This window comes from Festucalex cinctus, chromosome 13, assembly GCF_051991245.1.
Source record: "Festucalex cinctus isolate MCC-2025b chromosome 13, RoL_Fcin_1.0, whole genome shotgun sequence".
NCBI lineage: Eukaryota > Metazoa > Chordata > Actinopteri > Syngnathiformes > Syngnathidae > Festucalex > Festucalex cinctus.
The window spans coordinates 5272869-5292753 of record NC_135423.1 but is presented as its reverse complement, the minus strand read 5'-3'; the positions used below and the strand labels follow the sequence as shown (position 1 = coordinate 5292753).

Sequence of the window (19885 nt, the reverse complement as noted above, 5' to 3'; positions counted from 1 at the left end):
GAAACCCAAAACACAAACAAAAGTGCTTTTTTTTGTCGTGCTTTTAATTCAGTAGGTGGCGGTAAAGCACCAAACGCCAATAAACACCAACGACGAAGACGCATTTCAATGATGTCATTGACGTGCGACTCGGCAACAACGAGGAAACGCGTGTTTGGATCAAGGTAAAAGCGTTTCGAGTCGAATCACGCCACTTCACCGTGTAGACGCTGTCCTCGAACCCACGAGATGGGCGAAAGCAGCCGGCCATGCACCGTGTGGCTGGGCTCGGAGACGGGCATCCTGAAGGGCGTCAGCGTGTCGCGCAGACAAGCCTTCAACTTCTGCGACAGCTCGCAGCTGAGCCGCCAGCACGAGGTTCGGACGCTGTGCTGGGCCGACGCGGCCGAGAGCGAGCTGCTGGTCGCCGCCGTGGACGGAACCGTCAAGACATTCAGCGTGGAGAAGGGAGCCTTCACCGACATGCGCAGTTGCGGCGACTCCGCCGAGGGCTGCTTCGTCGGGCTGGCGGTGCTAGATAGCGGCGCAACGCTGGTGACGTGTGCGGAGAGCGGCTTGCTCCGAGTGTGGAGGGATGAGAGCGGCGAGCCCGCCACGGAGATCCGCGTGGGGAGCGATGTGGCCCGGATGAGGCAGAACCCGGAGCACCGACACAAGGTGGCGACCGGCGGCAAGGACAATTGTCTTAAAGTGTGGGACCTGGAGAATCCCGAAAAGCCCGTGTTCACCGCTAAGAACCTGCGGAACGACTGGCTCAATCTACGGCAGCCGCACTGGGTCAAAGACATGGCCTTCATACCGGGATCCGACAAGGTGGTCACCTGCACGGGACACCACCAGGTGAGTCCGCAAGTTGCCAGACTCCTTTGAAAAACAGACCTTTTTAAAAACCTTTACCCGATGGATGGAACAAAAATGACAAAGTTGACACTTTTAATTCATTATACATTATTTACATTTGCTTTTTCCCCATCAGGTGCACGTGTACGATCCCTCCACACCTCAACGTCGCCCCGTCCTCGAGACCACCTTCGGGGAGTACCCGCTGACGGCGTTGTCTCTTCCCGCCGCTGGGGGCTCGGTGGTGGTTGGCAACACGCACGGTCAGATCGCCGTACTGGACTTGCGAAAAGGCTTGGTGCGGGGGTGCTTCAAGGGCCTGTCCGGTGGCGTGCGAAGTCTGCAGTGCCACGCCTCGCAACCCCTGGTGGCGTCCTGTGGCCTGGACCGCTTCTTGCGGATCCACAGCCTGGAGGACCGGCGCGTGCAGCATAAGGTTTATCTGAAATCACGCCTCAACTGCTTGCTGCTCGCTAGCCGACAGCTGGAAGAAGCGGGGGAGTCCCTTGGGGACGCTGAGCAGGAGGTGAAGGATGAGGAGGATGATGTGGATGAAGTGTGGGATGCCATGGAGCAGGTGGAGGAGCGGGAGGAGAATCTCAAGAGAAAAACATCGGAGGAGGAAGAGGATAGTCCGAAAAGGAAAGCATCAGGCGACGAGAATCCCAAGCGGAAAACAGAGGAGGAAGGAGAGAACCCCAAGAGGAAAGCGTTAGGAGAGGAGAATTCCATGAGTGAGACTTCAGGGGAGGGAGACAATCCAGAGAAAAAAACATCAGTAGACGAACAGCAGCAGAAGAACAAGAGAAAGCGAAAGAAAGCTCAAGCCTAAGACGTGTTTGTAATGCACTCAGAACATTTAAAAGTCCACCTCAGAGTAAGAGCAAGATGGTGCCGTGCAAGCGTTTCTTGTAGGATTTGCATCTTTTGTCATTTTATCGCGTGTATTAAAAAATATTTTTGTCATTGTATTCAAGTGCCTACAGATGCTTTTGTTAACAGAAAAATACAACGGTCAATGAACACATCAAGTCCAGCGAAGAGTTGCCGTACTAATTTCAAGGAAAGCATCAAAAACAATTTCCGATTCCAATCAATTTTTGTTACACCCCTATTGTAAAGGTTTGTATAGACATTGAATTTTAAGTTCATCCTGAAATTACACCTCAAGACCAAAATCCCACCTTTTTGGGAGTAATGTATTTAGTGCAAATGTCAATTTAAATATGTGAGGAGTTAAGACTTTGTGGGTTTAAATTGTGTTTAATACACAGATACATTAGTAACAGTTAAAAATGAAATGTATACAGCCTAGTAAACATTTAAATTACTTTTTCACAGCAGCAATTCATTTGTAATGCCTAAGTAAATTGACAACATGTTAGCAGCAGTGTAGGAAGTTCACTTTAAAACATTTTTCAATTAAAAAAAAAACAAAAAAAAAAACGTTAATATAGCTGCTAGGTAAACGTGACCCATAGTGATGAAGTGGTTAAAAGGAGGCAAAAGTTCCCTTTGTGACCTAGTAAACGTTAGCTTAGTCGTGAGGCTGACAAGTACAAGTATGTGTTCCCTCACAAAAGTTCACTTTTTACTGTTTGAGTGTAACATTCATATGCATGATGGGTAACGAACGGCATACACCAATGTCAACTACTTCACAATTAAACAATATTTATGTTCCCATAATAGACGGATAGATAAACAATGTAATAATAGTGGCAATAGTTATTGGTTAACTAATTTATTGGAAACATTTTTACCCATACATCAAACATTTATATTTATTAAATAGCTGGTTAATTATTAACATTAACCAATAGAATGAACAGAATATTTTTTACTAGATAGGTTAATTATGATTACTTAAAAAAATATGATTGTATTAAAATGAGCTATTTCATATCGTACTTTTAATTTGTACTTAAATTGGTTATTTATAATTCCAAATAAAATGTAAAAATCTATAAAGTATTATTAAAATAAACATTTATTACATAGTTTTTTTGTTTTGTTTTTAACCTACAACAAATGAGTTGACCCATCTGTCTGTTCCAAAAATCAACTGTGGCCCTTGAGCACTAAAGTTTTCAAAGCTCTGATTGAGCTTGAGCATCTTGGCCAGATATTAATGCAATTCTAGTCTTCACCTGATGGTAGCGCTACAGGAAACAAAACAAAAAAAACAGTCCAGTGACTCAAAGTGCTATCCAAGCTTATTGTTTTCTTATTGCTGTATTCAATTTCATATTTCACTGTCTGCTGGACACCTTGCATATCCAAATAATGGTCAATTTAAATCTATACTATTGGTCTCGCTCACATTAAACAAAAAAGAAAAAAATCAGTGTTCTTAACTTATTGATCACACATGATTTTGGCGTGGTGTTGCATTGATAGTGGTGTTTTTTTTTTTTTTTGAATACCTGAAAAGTGGCCATTTTGGAGATGCGAAGATTCTGCTCGACAGCGACGACGGACATTACAGCGTGCTTGAGTCAGGTGACAAGACTGAGCATGAAAAGCAGGTTAACGCCTTCATGGGTCCCCGTCGTCTCCTCCGCGGCTGAACGTTCGCCTGGCCAGCTTCTCCGGGTCATATGACGCCATGTCGCTGAAGTCTCGGAAAATGTCCTGAAAGGTTTGGTCGTCTCCTGGAAGGAGCGCACGGACGCCGCTGAGCGAATATCAACGCTAATAAATGTTGCGGAGTTTCACGGACTCACCTGCAGCTCCGAACGCCCCTTCGGAATCTCGCATCTCCTCGTTCATTCTGGCCATGCGCAGCCTGAAGTTACAAACATAGAAGAAACACAGACACAAAAAAATACTCTTAACATTCTTTACATATGATATAAAATTGACATTTTAAAGTTCACCTCATCAACGTGATCAAAATTGCTAAATAAGTAAAGTATCCATTTTATGCTAAATTCTATTAGCCCATGTATGGCATATCACATTATATGTTAGCATTAAGCTAGCTGACTTTTTGTTACAATGTGATCCGGTGGAACATTTCACTTTATAAACTTATTTGTTGATTTTTATTTTTTATTTTTTGCCCCTAATCAGCTCACAGCGTGACGATGTCCGCGTGCGCCGTCTCCACGGCGATGGCCAGTGGGTCGCGTCCGCTCTCGTCCACCGCATACTGATTGGCTCCTCGCTTCAGCAGCAGACACACCTGCCTGTGGCGGCCGATAGAAATGTTACTTTCAGATTGTGCGTGTGTGTGTGTGTGTCTGTGAGAATGTCGAGACCCCGTGTGTCCGGCGGTGGCAGCTGCGTGTAGAGCTCCTCGCCCTCTTCGGTCTCTGTGGTTGATGTTGGCGCCGTTCTGCAGCAGGAACTCGGATGCCAGCAGCGAGCCCTGCAGAGGAATGAGAGCTGAGATACATTTTCTACGTTTCTGCGATACATTTCGCGACTGACACTAATATTTTTCGTTTCGTGACGCCCTGTGAATTAGATTTAATGTGACAAAGGCTTTGATCATTCACATCATCCTTGAAAACGTTCTATTTCATCAGATTCGTCATGTTTCATTGTAATTTCATACACTTTGAGTCCATTGAAAAATACACATTAATGCTGCCATCTGCTGGCCATAATTAGTGGGTGTTTTTGATTTCATAACTCCATTGACCAGGCAGCGCTCCACAAGAAGTTGCTTTTTGCCCACTGATTAAAAAAAAATCTAAAAAAATGTAGATGACGTCAATTAACGTTTACGGCGGCATTCATTAGGATTTTTGCATACATCATTAAACGTTTTTGGAGGTCAAACAATTAATATTACTTTTTTTTTTTCCCATGGCTGCAAATGGCTAATGACTGCCTCACCCCTTGGGCAGCACCTATGAGAGCGGTGCGTCCTTCCTCCTGGGCAACACTCCCATTCAGAGGCGCCCCCAGGGCCAGCGCCGTCACCAAGGCCACCATGTCTCCAGCCACCGCCGCTTTGTAGAGATGTAACAGCAGCGAGGCCTCAACGTCGTCATGATGCGCTTCAACAAATTCGCAACTACACATTAACAACAATATATATATATATATATATATATATATATATATATATATATATATATATTTATGCAACACATAGTGGATACAAAAAGTCTACGCACCCCCTGTTAGATGACACCAATTTAATTCATTGCAAAATAAAATAAATACAAATCATAAAATAATTTGGATTCATATAATGTATATGCATACCCTTTGGTTTAATGTGGAACTAAATTTTAATCCTAATCTTAATTCTGTTAACACTTAAGGGTGTGCACACTTGCGCAACCACGACTGCATCGCTGTTATTTTTACTTCACCTCTCAAAAAGATTTTAGACTATAGGTCGACTCGCATTGATAGTGAAAAAAAGTTTTTTTTTTCTTTTATTCTTTTTTTACATCACACAACCGGGGCAATTAAAAAGCACTGCATAGACATTTTACATCCACTGTACAAAAACAACCACCATTTTGTCGATGAACCTTACTTGTGCCATCATCGTCGCCATTCCGCCTCACAAAGGTCTTCTCCACGTACTTGTCTCGTATCCAGGCCTCCTTCTCAGCACTTGACAAAGAGATGGGCTGTCAATCATCCAGTATTGATCACAGATTGATTGACAGGTGTGTGGGGTGTTTACTGCGGGCTCTCCGTGGTGGGTTTGACTCTGTGCAAACATTGCGCCTCGTAAATGCTGTTAATGGTGTCATTTCCCAGGACACACAGCAGCTATGACACAAACACAGAAGTCTTGTCGTTATGATACCATACTTATTTGGAATGGTGAGCCCCTTTCACACAGCCTTAAATGCTCAGTGATGCCCACAATGTTGTGGCACAATGTAGTACTTTATAGAACACAACGCTAAATTGCGACTTGCCTGTACTGTAAAAAACCCTAAAAAAAATAAAATATACTCATGAATCTGCAATAAAGCGGTGACGCGAGCAATAACATGGGGGCGGGGTAACACTGTAGTATCAGAGGCAAGAAAATGTCTGTGTGAAATGAGCTAAAGAATGACTGCATCATTTGTGTACATCGTTCACCTTGAGTTGCTCCGTTTCCCACGAGTCCAGCGTGAGCGAACGCACCTTGGACACGTGGACACCCAGACTCCTGCATGCACCATCAAGGGGGAGAAACAAAAAATGTATATTTTAATAAACTCCTTTCTGCAATTGTCCTAACTTTATTCTCAATTAATTGCCTTATTTCTGGAAAACATGGCTTTATTTTTTTTTAAATATTCTACCCTTTTCTCCTTTAAAAATAATCACGTCGTCCCATATTTATAATTTATTTTTGGAAAAATTATACTATATTATGGCAATATAAAAATGTAATCTCTCCTTTATTTTTGTGATATTTAGAAATAATTTTTGACAAAACAAGAGGATTTTTAATGTAAAAACATGCAAATGGGACCTCTTTAATATACAGTAATTCTTAAAGAATGTAACTTTATTTGTGTAAGATTACTATTTTTTTCTAGAAAAAATAGTCGTCATGTTTTTATCATTATCGTATCACAATTTTTCTCTGAAAAACATCACTGTATTTTCACAACTTTTTTTACTGAATGATTTTATTCTTAGTAGTGGTACATATTAAAAAAAAAAAATACAAGACTCAAAATACTCACAAAATCTCATAATATACTTTTGAATAGAAATGCCATTTTCCATGTAATTCTTTTTTTAAGTCTCAAAATATTGTGACATAATTTTTTAAACCTAACTAAAACTACCAGCTACAATTTCCTAAAAAACATACAATATCACTTGATTCTCATAACTTTTTTTTTTTTTTCCTGGTAAACATTTGACGTGTGTGTGTGTGGGGGGGTGTGCGTGTGTGTGGGTGTGTGTGTGTGTGTGTACCGGTGTATCCCAGAGCACTGAATGCATACGGTGACGCCCAAGTTGACGACCGCCCACCGCGGTTCTTCCTCGCCACAGTCACAGCATCGACTGTTGCCGGCGCCCTGTAAAGCCACGCCCAACACCACCGTCTTCTTATTGGCTGCAGCGTTGTCGCCGCCGCCGCTGCATGGCGGGATGGGCTCCTGAGGCTACACAGGAGACTTTCATGAATGTTCATCTGATTAGTTATTATATTATTGTTGTGATGAGGAGCATGCCTGGGCCTGCGTGGCTTGGCCTCGCACTCGATACGCCATATCGATGCTGCCTTGTAGTGCTCCCATCCATGCCAGCCTCGCCTGCTCAGAATCTGCCTGAAGGGCACAACACCTGATAGGACATAATAGGGGGCATTATGAGAGACTAAAGCATAAAATAACATAATGGGGACATTTTGGGTGACTACTGTACAAAATATGGGACAAAATGAGACAAAAAAGAACATGATGCGACACAATAGGGGACCCCAAACCATAAACTGACATTCATCCTCAAGTTTGGTCCTGTCTGTCTCATCTTTGTGATTTTGTCTACAATTGTGTTAACTTTGTGTGTTTTAGTCTCACTTGTGCACAGACATCAGTTGGAAGCAGAATCGTCGGTCCATGTCATCCAAAGATTTGATGGCACACAATCGCAAGTCCTCAAACAGAAGCATGGAGGCCTCCTGAGGAGTCAGATGAAAAATTAACCATCACCACTTTCTGTCCTCATAAAAAACAATAACACACATGTATGACTATGATCAATAAGTAGATTTAAAAAAAAAAATGTTTTACTTTGTGTGACTTCCTGTAGATGAGTTGGTTGTCTCTGATGGAGAACCAGCATCTGTACATAATAATAAAAAATAAAAATAATAAAAAAAAGATTATTTAAGGCTACTTTCATCAAATTTAAAAAGCCCTCATTCTCCAATAGGACAGAACCGTAGCTGCCAAAATATAGAAATTCACTGCCAGAACAATTTATCTACATTTTAATTTTTTAGGCGGAAACAAGGAAACACATAAAGGCCTTCATTTTTCAATTAATTGTAAGACACCAGGTTGTGTCACTTTGGTGTTACCGTCTGCCTCGTGCGTGTCTGTATACACAAGATGACTTTATGCCTTAACAGAATTTTTCCTCTGGATGAATAAAGGAACTAAAAGTACAGTATACGATTCATCTTCATCAACACAAGGAGACACGTGACCTCTTCCATGTTTTTGACTTCCTTCGGGAACGTTTGAAGAGGTAACCTTGAATGATGTCATCAGTCCCATGACACAACCGGAAGAGCGTCTCTCCTGAGGCATCCTAAACACAAACAACATGCGCACATAATTAGATCTTTTTCTCAAAAAAAATAAAAAAATAAAAAAATAAAAATATATATTTATATTTGAATTAACATGTTTTTCCTCTCGAAAAAAGAAAACTGTTCATGACATTACCATCATCTAGTGGCAGAAAGCCCAAAGTGCAAATGAAAAAAAAAAAAAAAGTTTGCTGGCCAAGGTTATTTTAGTTAACTAAAACTGACAAAAAAAAAAAAACAACCTAAAATTCAAATTCAAAAACAAATTCATTAATGAAACAAAATGAAAATGCAAATGCTTAAAAAAAAAATATTAACTGAAACTACATTTTATGTTTACAAAACTAACTAGAACTAACTATAATTGTAGTAAAAATGTTCTTCTTTTTAACCTTTGGTAATGAATTTAATGCATGAGCCTTTGGGGATGATTTTATATGTGATTTTAAGTAGATTATCTAGATATAAAGCGGAGTAATGATGTTTGAAAGTGTGTCAAGCAGAAGTGACGTCATTCCGCAGAAGCCAATAGAAAAGCACCTTCAGATGATGTTGCTCCCATGGTGTTTTTTTTTTTTTTTTAATTATTACTTGTGCGTAATATTAAAAAAACAAAAAAACTAAAACTAATACTGAAACTAACTAAAACAAACTAAAACTAAGCATTTATCAAATAACTAAAACTAATAAAAACTAACAGAACCATCCTGAAAACTAATTACAACTAAATTTAAAAAACAAAACTCAAAATGACACAACTATAACAACACTAGTGCCAGCCTGTTTATATAGGTGACTTACTCGTTGCTGGATCAGCAAGTGAGCGTTCTCCAGCTCTTTCCTTTTGCTCACGCACTCAGCCGACCGCTCGCACAACTGAGGACAGAGTCAAAAGATTCAACTTTAGTTAGAGCACTCACAGAAGAATTGTACAGAACAAATGAACTTTGTGTCACGTGTTTTGTATGCATCGACCTGCACGGCCATGACCTTCATGGCGGGCTCAAGGTCTCTGAGCAGGTCAAAGCCTTGATGGAAGAACGTCAGCTGAGCGTTGACCAAGGAGAAGACCTCAACACAACAACATAATCTCTTGTTTATGCTTACTATAAATATCATGATTATTATGTATTGCTGTATTATGTACAGCATGTCTTCATCCACATCAGTCTGCTGTTTGGAGCCGCTAACTACAAAAAAATGGAGTTTGTTGGAAGGCAAAGTGGAAGCGGAAGCTTAAAGGTACACTCAGTATTATACAGTGGCATCTAGTGGTGAAATAATAAATCATTCGGAAAAAAAAAACAATTGTTTGTGTTAGTAGTATGTAAAAAGATATGTTGTATCGCATAAACGTACTTTTTTAAAATATAACGGTTAGTCTAGAAATCGCAAATTATCTTACATGTCCGCGCCTCGCCTGCTAGTGTCTGCCATGTTTCGCCGCCATCTTTCTGCTACGGGTGCCGTCAAAGACAAATTTCAGCGCTCCATTTCTTAACGCGTTTTTGGAACGCACTTCCGGTTTGTATGGCGACCGCATGTCCACGAAGAAGAAGAGTTTCCGGTCCCCGAAGAGAGCATTATCAAGCATCACACTTACTTTGGGAATTTATTTTATTTCAGCGCGACAAAACAAGAGTTTATATTGTAGCCGCATTTGCCAGATGGAGAGAAATGAGGAACAGACTAGGTTTGGGACGTGCCGGTGCCTTCGACTGCTTTCTACTTGACCGGTAAGTAAGAGTACATTTGTGTTTACGTTTTGAGAGCGAGAGAAAAAGTATACTCCGTACTAATTAATACGATGTTCGTACCTTTGTTTTACGATCACTGTATCTGTTGATTAGCAACTCCGCACCACTCGAACGATTTCGTTATGTAGCTACTTGCTTTGAAAAAAAAAAAAGATTCCCGCTGGCACGTTATATTTAGAGTAAATGCGCAAGTTATTGTGTAATGTAATGTAACTGTGATTTCGGAGGTATATTTGCCCATAACTTCAATAGAGAATCTAAAGCATACTGTATTAGTGGAGGAGTTGAAAATTATTTTCGTTGTGGTTGGTGAAAATAGGGTTCTCGAAATTAATTTTCGGCAGGGAATAACTTTCTGGACTTAAATGCTGGCTGTACCGTAAGCACTGCTAGAGTCTGAACTCTCTCACTCAAGTGTGTACTGGTCCATTGTGTAATTGGGTGCACAAGAATTTACAGGCTGCCACGTTTTCCACGGAAATTCGACAAGCAAGCAGCCTTTGCATATTCTATGCAGTATGCAGTCAAGTTACTTTTATCTAGCTAATACAATGTTTTGGGCCCAAAAACTAAAGATCTTACCTCTATTTTGGGGGCTTTGTTGGAAAGTTGGTGACATATAGTAGTATCATCAATTATTCTATTTTATTTTATAATTGTGTTTTTGTTTGTGTCACACTAGATCAACAGCCAAACTTGAGGGGTTCCAGAACCATATTCTGATGTATACAAGCATTCATGCACCGTTTAAATACATCACCGACCTGCAAGAAAAAAAAATATCAAGGGGAGAGTCAGCAGCCATATTGGAATGCCCCGAATGAGGACACTTGAATGGAGGACCCCAGAAGGCTTCGGTGTTGTACCACCAGTATCTCCACCTACCATATCTGAGCTGCAACAAACTGAAGTCAGCCGACGTCTTGGTATGTCATTTACATATGGACGGCATTGCACACTACATGAACTTTTTGTGTGAAGCAATACGGAATGGTCACATGTACAAGCACCACTTGTTTTACACAGGACCTGCTGACCAGGTGTCTGAAGCCATGGAGTGACTCCTCCCTCACTTTCCTCAGCAAGCCTTTGAAGAATATGATATCATCGTTGGTGGGAACATGCCCTCACTCCATAACATGTACTTGTGCAGTCAAGGAGCATGTCAAACTTAATAAAACCAGCAAACATTGAAGTGACTTCATTTTTACTGCAGTCTGTTCACACAATCAATGGACAAGCCTTCCTTAATTTTGCCCCAATAACATCATAGAGTAGGCGAAAAGTAGTGTTACAGATCATACTGTGTTCGGGAGAGTTTGAGGAATGTTGCAATGTTAATGGGGGGCAATGTCAGCACACACACACACACACACACACAAAAAAAACCATCATGGTATTGAGTTAATCAGATATTTTAGCTGTGTACAACACATACCTGCTCTGTAACACTACTTTTGGCCCAAACCTGTATGTCTATTTTCCATATTTTGAAATGCACAGCGTATTGGTAAAATTCTGGAACAACTGCAATTCATGTAGCTCATTATATTCTAACAGCATTTTTTTTTTTTTTTAGTTAATATGTTCATTTCATGTAGACTTTTATTTTACTTTATTTTATTCATTCATTTTCATGTACTGTACCTTACATTCATTGGCCAATGAAGAATTCCTTGTCATTGCAAGCATTTATAATAATTCTCCAGGCTTTTGATGTTTTACATTTCTGGTCATGTAAAATAGTGTTAGGTTAGGTGTCGAATGAACACTGCATGTTGACGCCAAAGGAAATAGTATTTTTTTAGTTATTCAAAATGTACAAATTAACACACAACAACAATATACAAGTTATACAAACTACAACAACAAGTGTCAGACATGGACTAATTATATGCCAGGTAAAAAACCTTTGTATTGTCCTCAAGGATCTGGGAAAGTGTCACTTATTTGCTACAAGTCCACCAAGGTGCTGCAGTCTGGGATCCAGGTACAGGAAATCATGGTGGTGCTGATGTGGGATCCAGGTACAGGAAATCATGGTGGTGCTGATGTGGGATCCAGGTACAGGAAATCATGGTGGTGCTGATGTGTCAAAAAGTATTTCTTGGTGTCAGTCTATCAGCTGGACTTGGATATCTTCATGTTCCTCCATGGTCATTTCCTGTACGAGTCTCTGCAAGAAGGTAACAATTGTATGTCAGATGAGGTACCAAACAATGAACTGAAAGTCACTGAGCCAATGAAGTACATTATTACATGAGCAAGACTATTTGTGAAAGCCATGTAAATTCCTGCACATCGAAGTACAAGGAAGCTGTTGTATCTTCAATCAAAACTAATTAAGTTGCTTAGTGATATTTATTAGGTAAAATTGTTCAACATGGTGACAAATCGATATCTGAGTAAAGGGTTTCAAATGTTTTTGTAAGCAGCACTTTTCTGAGTGGTTAGTAGCAACAAGACACGGGGGGAATTACGAGTCTGAGTTGCATCTGTGTAGTTCAGTTAACACCATTATTTTTGCACGATATACTAAACATATCAGCAAACTATGTAATCTAAATACCACATATTCCAAGCAAAGGTATGTTTTGAGCCATTCACATGCATGCTCGAATGGAATTATTTTTCCATGATGACATAATTGTACGTTACGAGGCACCGCGTTCTCTTCCTCGTCGTCTCTCTCGCCCCCTTTGAGATGGTCCACATGTCTATAAAACGTATAACATAACTGTGTGTTCTCTGTTGCATGGTTTAGTTACACTAACAAATATGAACATAGATAGCCATTATCATTAGCTGACGTACAGTATTTCCAAACAATGCCGACAAAAATATTAATTCTGAAATTAAATGACTAAATCACAATTATTAGGGATCTGTACAGTATGTCTAACAAATGCAATTCACTTACGTCATCACTCGAGGGAATACCAGAAGTTGTTTGCGTTCTGTTCCGGTGAAATTGGTGGTAGGCTGTTGAAGTAGGGTCTCTCTGGGACGCCGTAGTTCGTGTGCTTAAAATCATTGCATTATCTTGTTTGACCGATAGATGGCGGTCGTGAGCTACACACTGGGGCTTTAAGGTATGTTGTTTTTGCTTGAAACTGTACGTCGATCACTTTCATGGTGTAAATTGTCATTCATTAAATCGTTTGTGTCCGGATAGAATTGTCTTGCTGTATATCGAAGTTTTCAAGCTATCGTAGCTTGCTAGCTGCTAACAAACAAATTGAGGCCCTGCCCTCCACCGCAAGGGGCGCACTTAAACGTGACGTCACACTGGAAGGGTCTATATTAATGCTAAGCAAGCTAAGCTACATTCTGAGTGCATTCATAGTCTTACCGAGTTCAAGATGTCCACCTTCTGCTGAGTCTTGAACGTGTTGAGCTGAACAATAAATAAATATTAAAATATAAACAAAAGAGAAAATAAAAACAATCAAAAGATATGAAAAATCTGGGGGGAAAAAATCCAGAAGAAAGTTTGAATGTTTTAAAATTGGGCTAGTGTTTTGTATGGATAAAAAAAATTTGAAACCTCCGGTGTATTTGAATTAGAACCAATTTGAGTTATTCATGATTGTATTCTTCTTATTATTATTATTATTTTAATTGTCTTGTGTTTTATGCACAGTTGTTTGTTACAGCTGTGGCGGTTTTGCTATACACAGTAAATAGAGTTGAGTGTACGTGTGAGCGTCAACTTTGCATGTGCAGAAACGACGCTTGAAGATGTGGCGCGCGGCACCTGCAGGCAGTAATCCAGGGCAAAGTGCTGGTAGCATTTGCGCGTGGCTATGAGCAGGTGACTCGCTCTTTCGGCCTCCGCGGCCTTGTGGCGAGACACCTGAGCGTTCTTCACAGCAGCCGCGGCCAGATCGTCACCGATACGCACAAACTCCTCACGCGTTTCCGACAGTTGAGGCAGGAACCTCAAAAACAATCAATCAATCAATCAAAAGGCAACTTTCAAGCCAAATTTAGTGCTTCAGATTTGGGTTGCAAGTGTGTGTGTACTTACTGCTTACATAGACTGCTGAGCTGATGGCTGATGGCTCGCTGGCTCTGATCCAGCAACATCTGACAGCGCACACACATACACAAAAGTATGACTGGTGTGTGTGGGCGTGTGCATGTGCGTGTGCATGAGTGTGTGCATTCTCACGGTGTGGAAAGTGAGCAGCTCCTGCAGGCCTTGCTTGAACTGGCTCAGACAGTTCTAAGAAGACAAGAAAAAAAAAAAGTTGTCAGTCATTCTAAATGTATGGTACTACTGTGGAAAATGAGCGCTCTCTAGTGGTATGTGAAATAATTACTCCATAACGTATGTAACTTACTGTAAATACATTTAAAACATGAAATACAATCAAACATACAGGAATAAATGAAAATATATTTGAAGGGGATAAAAGGATGGTTGATATTTACTTTGAGAACTTTTTGTTTTTTACTAAATTAGATTACAAGTTATTCAGCAACCGCACAAGACACATTACATAAAGGATAACAATCATAGTATTATTTGAAGAGCCAAGTATTTTATATAAAAACCCCAGGAGGCACTATTCTATAATCTAGTAGAAAGCCTATCAAATGGGTGTTCTCACCGCTATGACACCGTCCTCCTTGTGCCGTGCGAAAAGCTCTGCCAGGCCAGCGAGGAACATCTGATTGGCTGAGTTGTACGCTTGTCCTGCCTCCACCATCTTCCCGCACAACCTCATCACCTGATTGGCCGGATGACAAACATGGTTTCGACCAATTGCATGTTGACCATACAGACAAAATACTACTTTGAAAATATTATACACAGTAAACCATACATTCCAGATCCACTAAAAACACATATTGTAAATATTTGAACACACAAAACAAAAACAAAATCGCAAACATAAAGGAATAAACAGTATTTTCTTGCAGCCATATTGCGGCACCTTGTGTTCAAGGTACTGCATGTTGAAATAAGTTGAGGAGCTTCATTTTGACAAAAAGTAGTGCGTAGCTACTATCTTGTGACATCAATAGGCAATTGTAAAGCATTGCTATGGATTTTGGCTATTTGACGCTGACTGTAGTGTACCGTCTAATGTCGTACCTTGTCCAGTTGTGTCTGTAGCACAGAAACATCCTCCTCAAACTGATCCAGATTCAGCCTGAACAACACAACACAAGACAGTTGAGGCACCAGCGCATGCGCGTTGACGAAGCCAACTAATTTCAGCGAGAGCTGCTCACCTGAAGCCGGGAAAATCCGCGACGCACTCGGAAAAGTCCAACAGCACGTCCATGTCGAGTAAAGGCACTTGGAAACTTGACTGCCACCGAGTGTGCTGCCCACACACTAAACTGTTAGCCGGATACCTAACACTCACCAAGAGCGCTCATAATAGGCACAAAAGTCCGCCCAACATGCACGTTAACGACAAAGACGAAACCTACTGAGTTTTATGGTTGCTGTGTCGCATGTTGTCTTATCAGTTAAACTTGTGTAGTGGTAGGACATCTGTCTGCATCCCACACCCAAAGTGATGCTAACGCTGACTGTAGTAGTGTAACCGCGCCTCCAGCCAACATCCGGGTTGTATTCAGCCTGCAGAGACCCCACCTGGCGAACGGGAGTAGTACAGCGTCCGTTCAGACACAAGCCTGGGGCTGTTTTCGTCATTTAATGTGAAATAGTTTTACACTATTGTATATAACAAATAATGGTGATGTGATATTAACAGTGTGCATATTACACTGCTCTAGTTCCGTATGCAGTTTGGCTAAGTAAGTGCGAAGCACTGGTGCGACACCAGCCGAGTCGTCGCACGTAGCAGCGCCGCCATATTGCTCCGGGCAAACAGTTTAACGCAAGCCCCATATATCATATTTAGAAGCTCCCACGTATGCAAAGGAATTCACGTAGGCTCAATATTATCAGTCAATATTTTTTTTAAATAAATATTACACAAGTATAGTTTTTTTTTTTAAATTAAATATCTGGCACCCCAGCAGAGAGTGTTTCCAAGTTCGTTATTGGTCTAGAGCTCATTTGTATTGTATGTAACACACAAAAATAGACTTTGACAGAGGAAGTCAAGTATTTTATTGTAAAAACAAAGTCAATGCATAATTGTGTGCGCGTGTTCAGAAGTCAATAGAAACCAGGATGACGGTGACATTGTCGGCGCAGCCCCGTCGGACCGCCTCGCTGGCCAGTTGTTGGCAGGCCGCTTCAAACTGCTCCTCCCTGTCTGTCAACTTGCTGTCCTACAACCACACAATGCAACATGTTTCATGAAATATAAACATGGGTTATGTCTATCACGTGTACAATAGAACCGCAAACACCTGCCATTTTTGTGGTTATTTTAGGCTCACTTGATTACTTGCAACAGGATTCTCAAAAAATAATTAAGAATAGTCTATCACAAGTAGAGCCACAAAAGTCTCAAGAAGCCATGCCTGAAAATACACTGGTAAGCCAGCCATTTTGGTTCGAAGCAGTCATTTTAGAGTACTTTTACCCAGTTCAAGGGGTCCTTTAAGACAAATTAATTAGTCCTACAAATTTTGTCCAATTGCTACCACATTTGATGCGCATATATGTACTAGACATGAGCAGTATTAAATGAAAACAAGATGCAAAATAGAACGAAGGTGAACTAAAAGCAACTTCCTTTCGGTACCTGCAGGACGTCAAGGACGAATCTAACAGCTTCATCTGCAGAAAACACTTTGAACAAGCCGTCACAGGCAAGGATGATGAACCTGAGTTCAAAAGAGACATGTTCTTTTTCTGCTTATTTGGGCGCATGTGTGTATGTTTCTCCATGTTCTTGCCTGTCATTGGCCGTCAGCTGATACCTCCTCAGGTCCGGGGTAGAAATGACGCCGCATCGCTTGTACTGGCCGTCTCCGATGGAGCGCGACACCTCTAGTACGCCCAGCACCCGCCCCTCCCTGCAACAAACATATCCACCATCCATCCCAAAAATATCCATTAAAAACCACAGTAGACAAAAACAGTTCATTAGCGGCTCCTACTTGGGATGGTACATTGCAGATTTTGCCTTTGAAGGTCATACAGAATGTACAAACTCAAATAAACCGTCCTCCACGCTAAAGAGCCAAGTGTGGATGTTGATGGTGGTACCTGACGGTTCCTCCTGCTCTCTGGATCCTCATCCTCTCTTCGTAGATGGTGGGGTTGTGTTCTCGACTGAGCGCCAGCGTGGTCGGTCGCTTCCGCCGCCCCTCTGGGGCTTCTCCCTCATCCTCCATGCGACACAACACCGCCTGCAGCGCCAAGACGCAACATTAGGAACACCGAAAGCCGTTTTGAGTATTTATTCCATGTCTATGATATCCAGCACTACCTACTAGTATGGCAAAGTCAGTACACAGCACATAGTACGGTAGTTCTTGGACCTTCAACTGGATCTCGAATAAATGTATTAACAGTTTAATCAAAAGTAGCAAGGTAGTTACCTTGCTGTCTCCTAGGTTGGCCACGTAGACCACGTCGTCCAGTACCAGCATGCAGGTTGCCGTGGAACCATCCTTCCATGCCGGCTTCCTGTTTGATAAAGAGGACATGCAGGATGATTCATTCATGAACAAATGCAAAAAACACTGAAGCTTTAAATAATCTATAAAGACAGTGTTCAATAGGACTGAACAATTATGTCGAAATTTAGGAATACAGTCACTTTAACACTTAGCAGCAGCTAATCAGGAGGCTTACTGGCTGGTCGCTTTCTTCAGAAAGTCCTCGTCTGTCTGGCGGAAAGTGTCCACCAGGCATTTTTTAATCAGCTTGTCCAGGTTGTCACTTTCACCTTAAAAAGACACACAAATGTATATACTGTATAGGCAGTGGTGTCCAAACTACGGCCCGGGGGCTATTTGTGGCCCGCCGTCCATTTTTTAGTGGCCCGCTACGTATGCTAAAAATGGCATTTGACTCAGTTTAAATAAAATAAAAACAAAAATGTTTGGAGATGGTCAAAGTAAGAAGGGAGGGTGTTGAAAAACACAGGTGCTATTAAAGGTTATTTTAGTTAACTAAAACTAATGACAAAACTAAAACTAAAATTCAAAAAACTTCGTTAAAGAAATGAAATAAATACGAAGATGCTTTTTAAAAAAAGAAAACTGAAACTACATTTTATGTTTACAAAACTAACTAAAATAAAACTAACTATAATTACAGCAAACATGTCCTTCGTTAGTCTTTGGTAATTAATTTAATGCATGAGCCTTTGGGGATGATTTTAAATGTGATTCTTAGTAGATTTATTTTGATATACCGGAATAATGACATCACGCGTCCTTAAGTCCTTCTGATTTTCTGTATGTGGCCCTCAAATGAAAAAGTTTGGACAAGTTTGGGGTTTCGTGTGATTTTAATTCATTTTAACCTAGATTTTGAAATTTGTTTGTAAGTCGTCCTAGTACGCATTGGCGCGTGATTTTAAACAGAATTGTGCGATTTTAAACAATTTAGATCTAAGGTGATCATTTTAAGCTAAAATCAGCATCTAAAGGGATGACGGACAGCTAAATTATTTTAAACATAATTTACTGGAAATCCAAAGGGGTGATGACATTTTACATGCTAAAGTAAACAAAGGAAGAAATAATTTAAGCATAACTCATCAACTTTTACATATGTACATAGATTTTGGTGTGTCCAGATTTTCCCTTTTGTGCAGCTAGGAAACAAGAGCTTTTTAAAAATATCCCTGCATGTGTGGACCTGGCCTTAATTCTGTATTTCTTTACACAGACTGTGTTCTTTCTGCTCACCTCGGGGAAATTTCTTCACCAGAATGTGGTGAAGATGTTCGGCCGCAAAACCTGATGCCCGACTGCCGCCATGGCCATCAAACACGGCAAAATATGACACCCCAGATCTTCGGAAAACAGCAGAAAATATTCACACACACACATAAAAAAACAGTTCAATATCACACCTGTGTGTGTGCGTGTGTAAATGGAGGTGTTGTGTTACATTTGAGTGGGCAGCGTCAATAGAGAGCCACTCATGTCGGGAAGTAGAACGTGGGCATCCTGCATTTCCTCACGCTCCCCACGCTTCGCAGCCACGTAGCCTCGCAGCACGGGGAGACCTAAAAATGCATGCGTGCATACGCGCACAGAGAATAAGCCAAGCTGCATCATGGACGCTGTGCGTTATCAGACATGGTGGCAAAAGTGAAAACCTTCTCTACAAACTTTCTTGGTCTCCTCTTCATCTTTCAGAGGCGCGTCACATTCTTCATCCTCTCGTTTTCGTTTGATGCGCTTCTCCTCCTCGTCGATGTCCTTGGCTGATCGCGGCGAGACTGGACCTGACAACACACAAATACAGCAGTTGTCATAACAAGTGTTAAAATGCTAAAGTCACAACAATCCTGAACATGACTTGAAGTTGAGTGATTTCATGATATCCTGTAACGATCCCTTGAGGGGACATTTTGATGTGATTTGATTTTGATACAGCAGTAAATCTACTCCTACTGCAAGTTGACAATAATAAATTCATGTTACAATGTAACTAGTAATTTATTTCTTATCCGTCGTAATAAAACGACTTTAAAATTAAACAAACCGAGCATTTATGAGGTAAAAAGTGAAACCCACCTATCAATCAGTTGTCAGTAGATAGGCCGCGTTAACCCGAGAAACCTCTGTCACTCACCGGTCTGAGTGGGCTCCGGTAGGTCGTCAAACAGATCCATTCTTCTCCAGAGCTAGCCTAGCTTAGCCGCCTGTCAGTCTGAAACGCCGAACGTCGAACTCGTGATAGCAAGTTTGGTTTACCAACAGGTAAGATTACTATCCAAATTGCAGCCAGGACGACAATTTTATAGGCGTTTTTATTTGTACATAAGGTATTTTTTCATAATCGAAATCTTGAACGACAGCCACACTGCTGGAAAACAGCAGGCGCATTCTTCTTCGTAATCATTTTTAAAATGTTGAGACGGAGTCGGACGCGCTGGCGACAATTACTGCCCCCTAACGCTTTGTTTGTTAACTGCATAAA

At 41.0% G+C, this 19885-nt stretch overlaps 3 protein-coding genes and 1 long non-coding RNA gene across 5 annotated transcripts; 2 read left to right on the top strand and 2 right to left on the bottom strand.

Annotated features, from left to right (window-relative positions):
• Positions 1 to 86: 86 nt before the first annotated feature.
• wdr74 (WD repeat domain 74) lies at positions 87 to 1811 on the top strand. Its single transcript, XM_077541009.1, has 2 exons — positions 87 to 840; positions 977 to 1811. The coding sequence occupies exons 1-2, from the start codon at positions 229 to 231 to the stop codon at positions 1670 to 1672; spliced, it is 1308 nt and encodes a 435-aa protein (XP_077397135.1). The 5' UTR covers positions 87 to 228; the 3' UTR covers positions 1673 to 1811.
• Positions 1318 to 15445, bottom strand: LOC144033135 (arf-GAP with coiled-coil, ANK repeat and PH domain-containing protein 2). Its single transcript, XM_077541006.1, has 22 exons — positions 15085 to 15445; positions 14945 to 15002; positions 14457 to 14576; positions 14015 to 14068; positions 13871 to 13929; positions 13598 to 13781; positions 13193 to 13237; positions 9059 to 9154; positions 8885 to 8959; positions 7979 to 8082; positions 7560 to 7611; positions 7347 to 7447; positions 6999 to 7110; positions 6739 to 6929; positions 5905 to 5974; positions 5495 to 5583; positions 5342 to 5421; positions 4687 to 4850; positions 4104 to 4213; positions 3921 to 4031; positions 3567 to 3628; positions 1318 to 3494 (listed from the first exon to the last, which is right to left on the bottom strand). Exons 1-22 carry the CDS (start codon positions 15135 to 15137, stop codon positions 3379 to 3381), a joined length of 2106 nt encoding a protein of 701 aa, XP_077397132.1. The 5' UTR covers positions 15138 to 15445; the 3' UTR covers positions 1318 to 3378.
• Positions 9310 to 11035, top strand: LOC144033140 (uncharacterized). Its single transcript, XR_013287887.1, has 3 exons — positions 9310 to 9819; positions 10523 to 10766; positions 10867 to 11035. It is a non-coding gene; the product is annotated as an uncharacterized LOC144033140 (long non-coding RNA).
• A 475-nt stretch (positions 15446 to 15920) lies between the features above and the next one.
• ilkap (integrin-linked kinase-associated serine/threonine phosphatase) lies at positions 15921 to 19823 on the bottom strand. 2 transcript variants are annotated; one of them, XM_077541011.1, is made up of 10 exons: positions 19538 to 19823; positions 19059 to 19187; positions 18848 to 18965; positions 18643 to 18749; positions 17579 to 17672; positions 17323 to 17410; positions 16988 to 17130; positions 16675 to 16794; positions 16521 to 16602; positions 15921 to 16101 (listed from the first exon to the last, which is right to left on the bottom strand). In XM_077541011.1, exons 1-10 carry the CDS (start codon positions 19575 to 19577, stop codon positions 15979 to 15981), a joined length of 1044 nt encoding a protein of 347 aa, XP_077397137.1. In that variant the 5' UTR covers positions 19578 to 19823; the 3' UTR covers positions 15921 to 15978. The 2 variants fall into 2 exon arrangements, with proteins under 2 accessions (XP_077397137.1, XP_077397138.1); XM_077541012.1 differs by having other exon boundaries at positions 18848 to 19187; positions 19480 to 19823.
• Positions 19824 to 19885: the final 62 nt, after the last annotated feature.

Bases quoted from the DNA above. Each gene is read 5' to 3' on its own strand.
- ilkap (XM_077541011.1), bottom strand. From the start codon at position 19,577: ATGGATCTGTTTGACGACCTACCGGAGCCCACTCAGACCG. The intron at 17,131-17,322 runs GTAACTACCTTG...TTGGCGCTGCAG, and splicing joins CCAACCTAGGAGACAGCAAG to GCGGTGTTGTGTCGCATGGA. The intron at 16,795-16,987 runs GTACCACCATCA...TGTTTGTTGCAG, and splicing joins AGAGCAGGAGGAACCGTCAG to GGAGGGGCGGGTGCTGGGCG.
- wdr74 (XM_077541009.1), top strand. From the start codon at position 229: ATGGGCGAAAGCAGCCGGCCATGCACCGTGTGGCTGGGCTCGGAGACG. The intron at 841-976 runs GTGAGTCCGCAA...TTTCCCCATCAG, and splicing joins CCTGCACGGGACACCACCAG to GTGCACGTGTACGATCCCTC.
- LOC144033135 (XM_077541006.1), bottom strand. From the start codon at position 15,137: ATGGACGTGCTGTTGGACTTTTCCGAGTGCGTCGCGGATTTTCCCGGC. The intron at 6,930-6,998 runs GCATGCTCCTCA...TCTCCTGTGTAG, and splicing joins GCCAAGCCACGCAGGCCCAG to CCTCAGGAGCCCATCCCGCC. The intron at 4,851-5,341 runs GTAAGGTTCATC...AATTTGTTGAAG, and splicing joins TGGCGACGATGATGGCACAA to CGCATCATGACGACGTTGAG.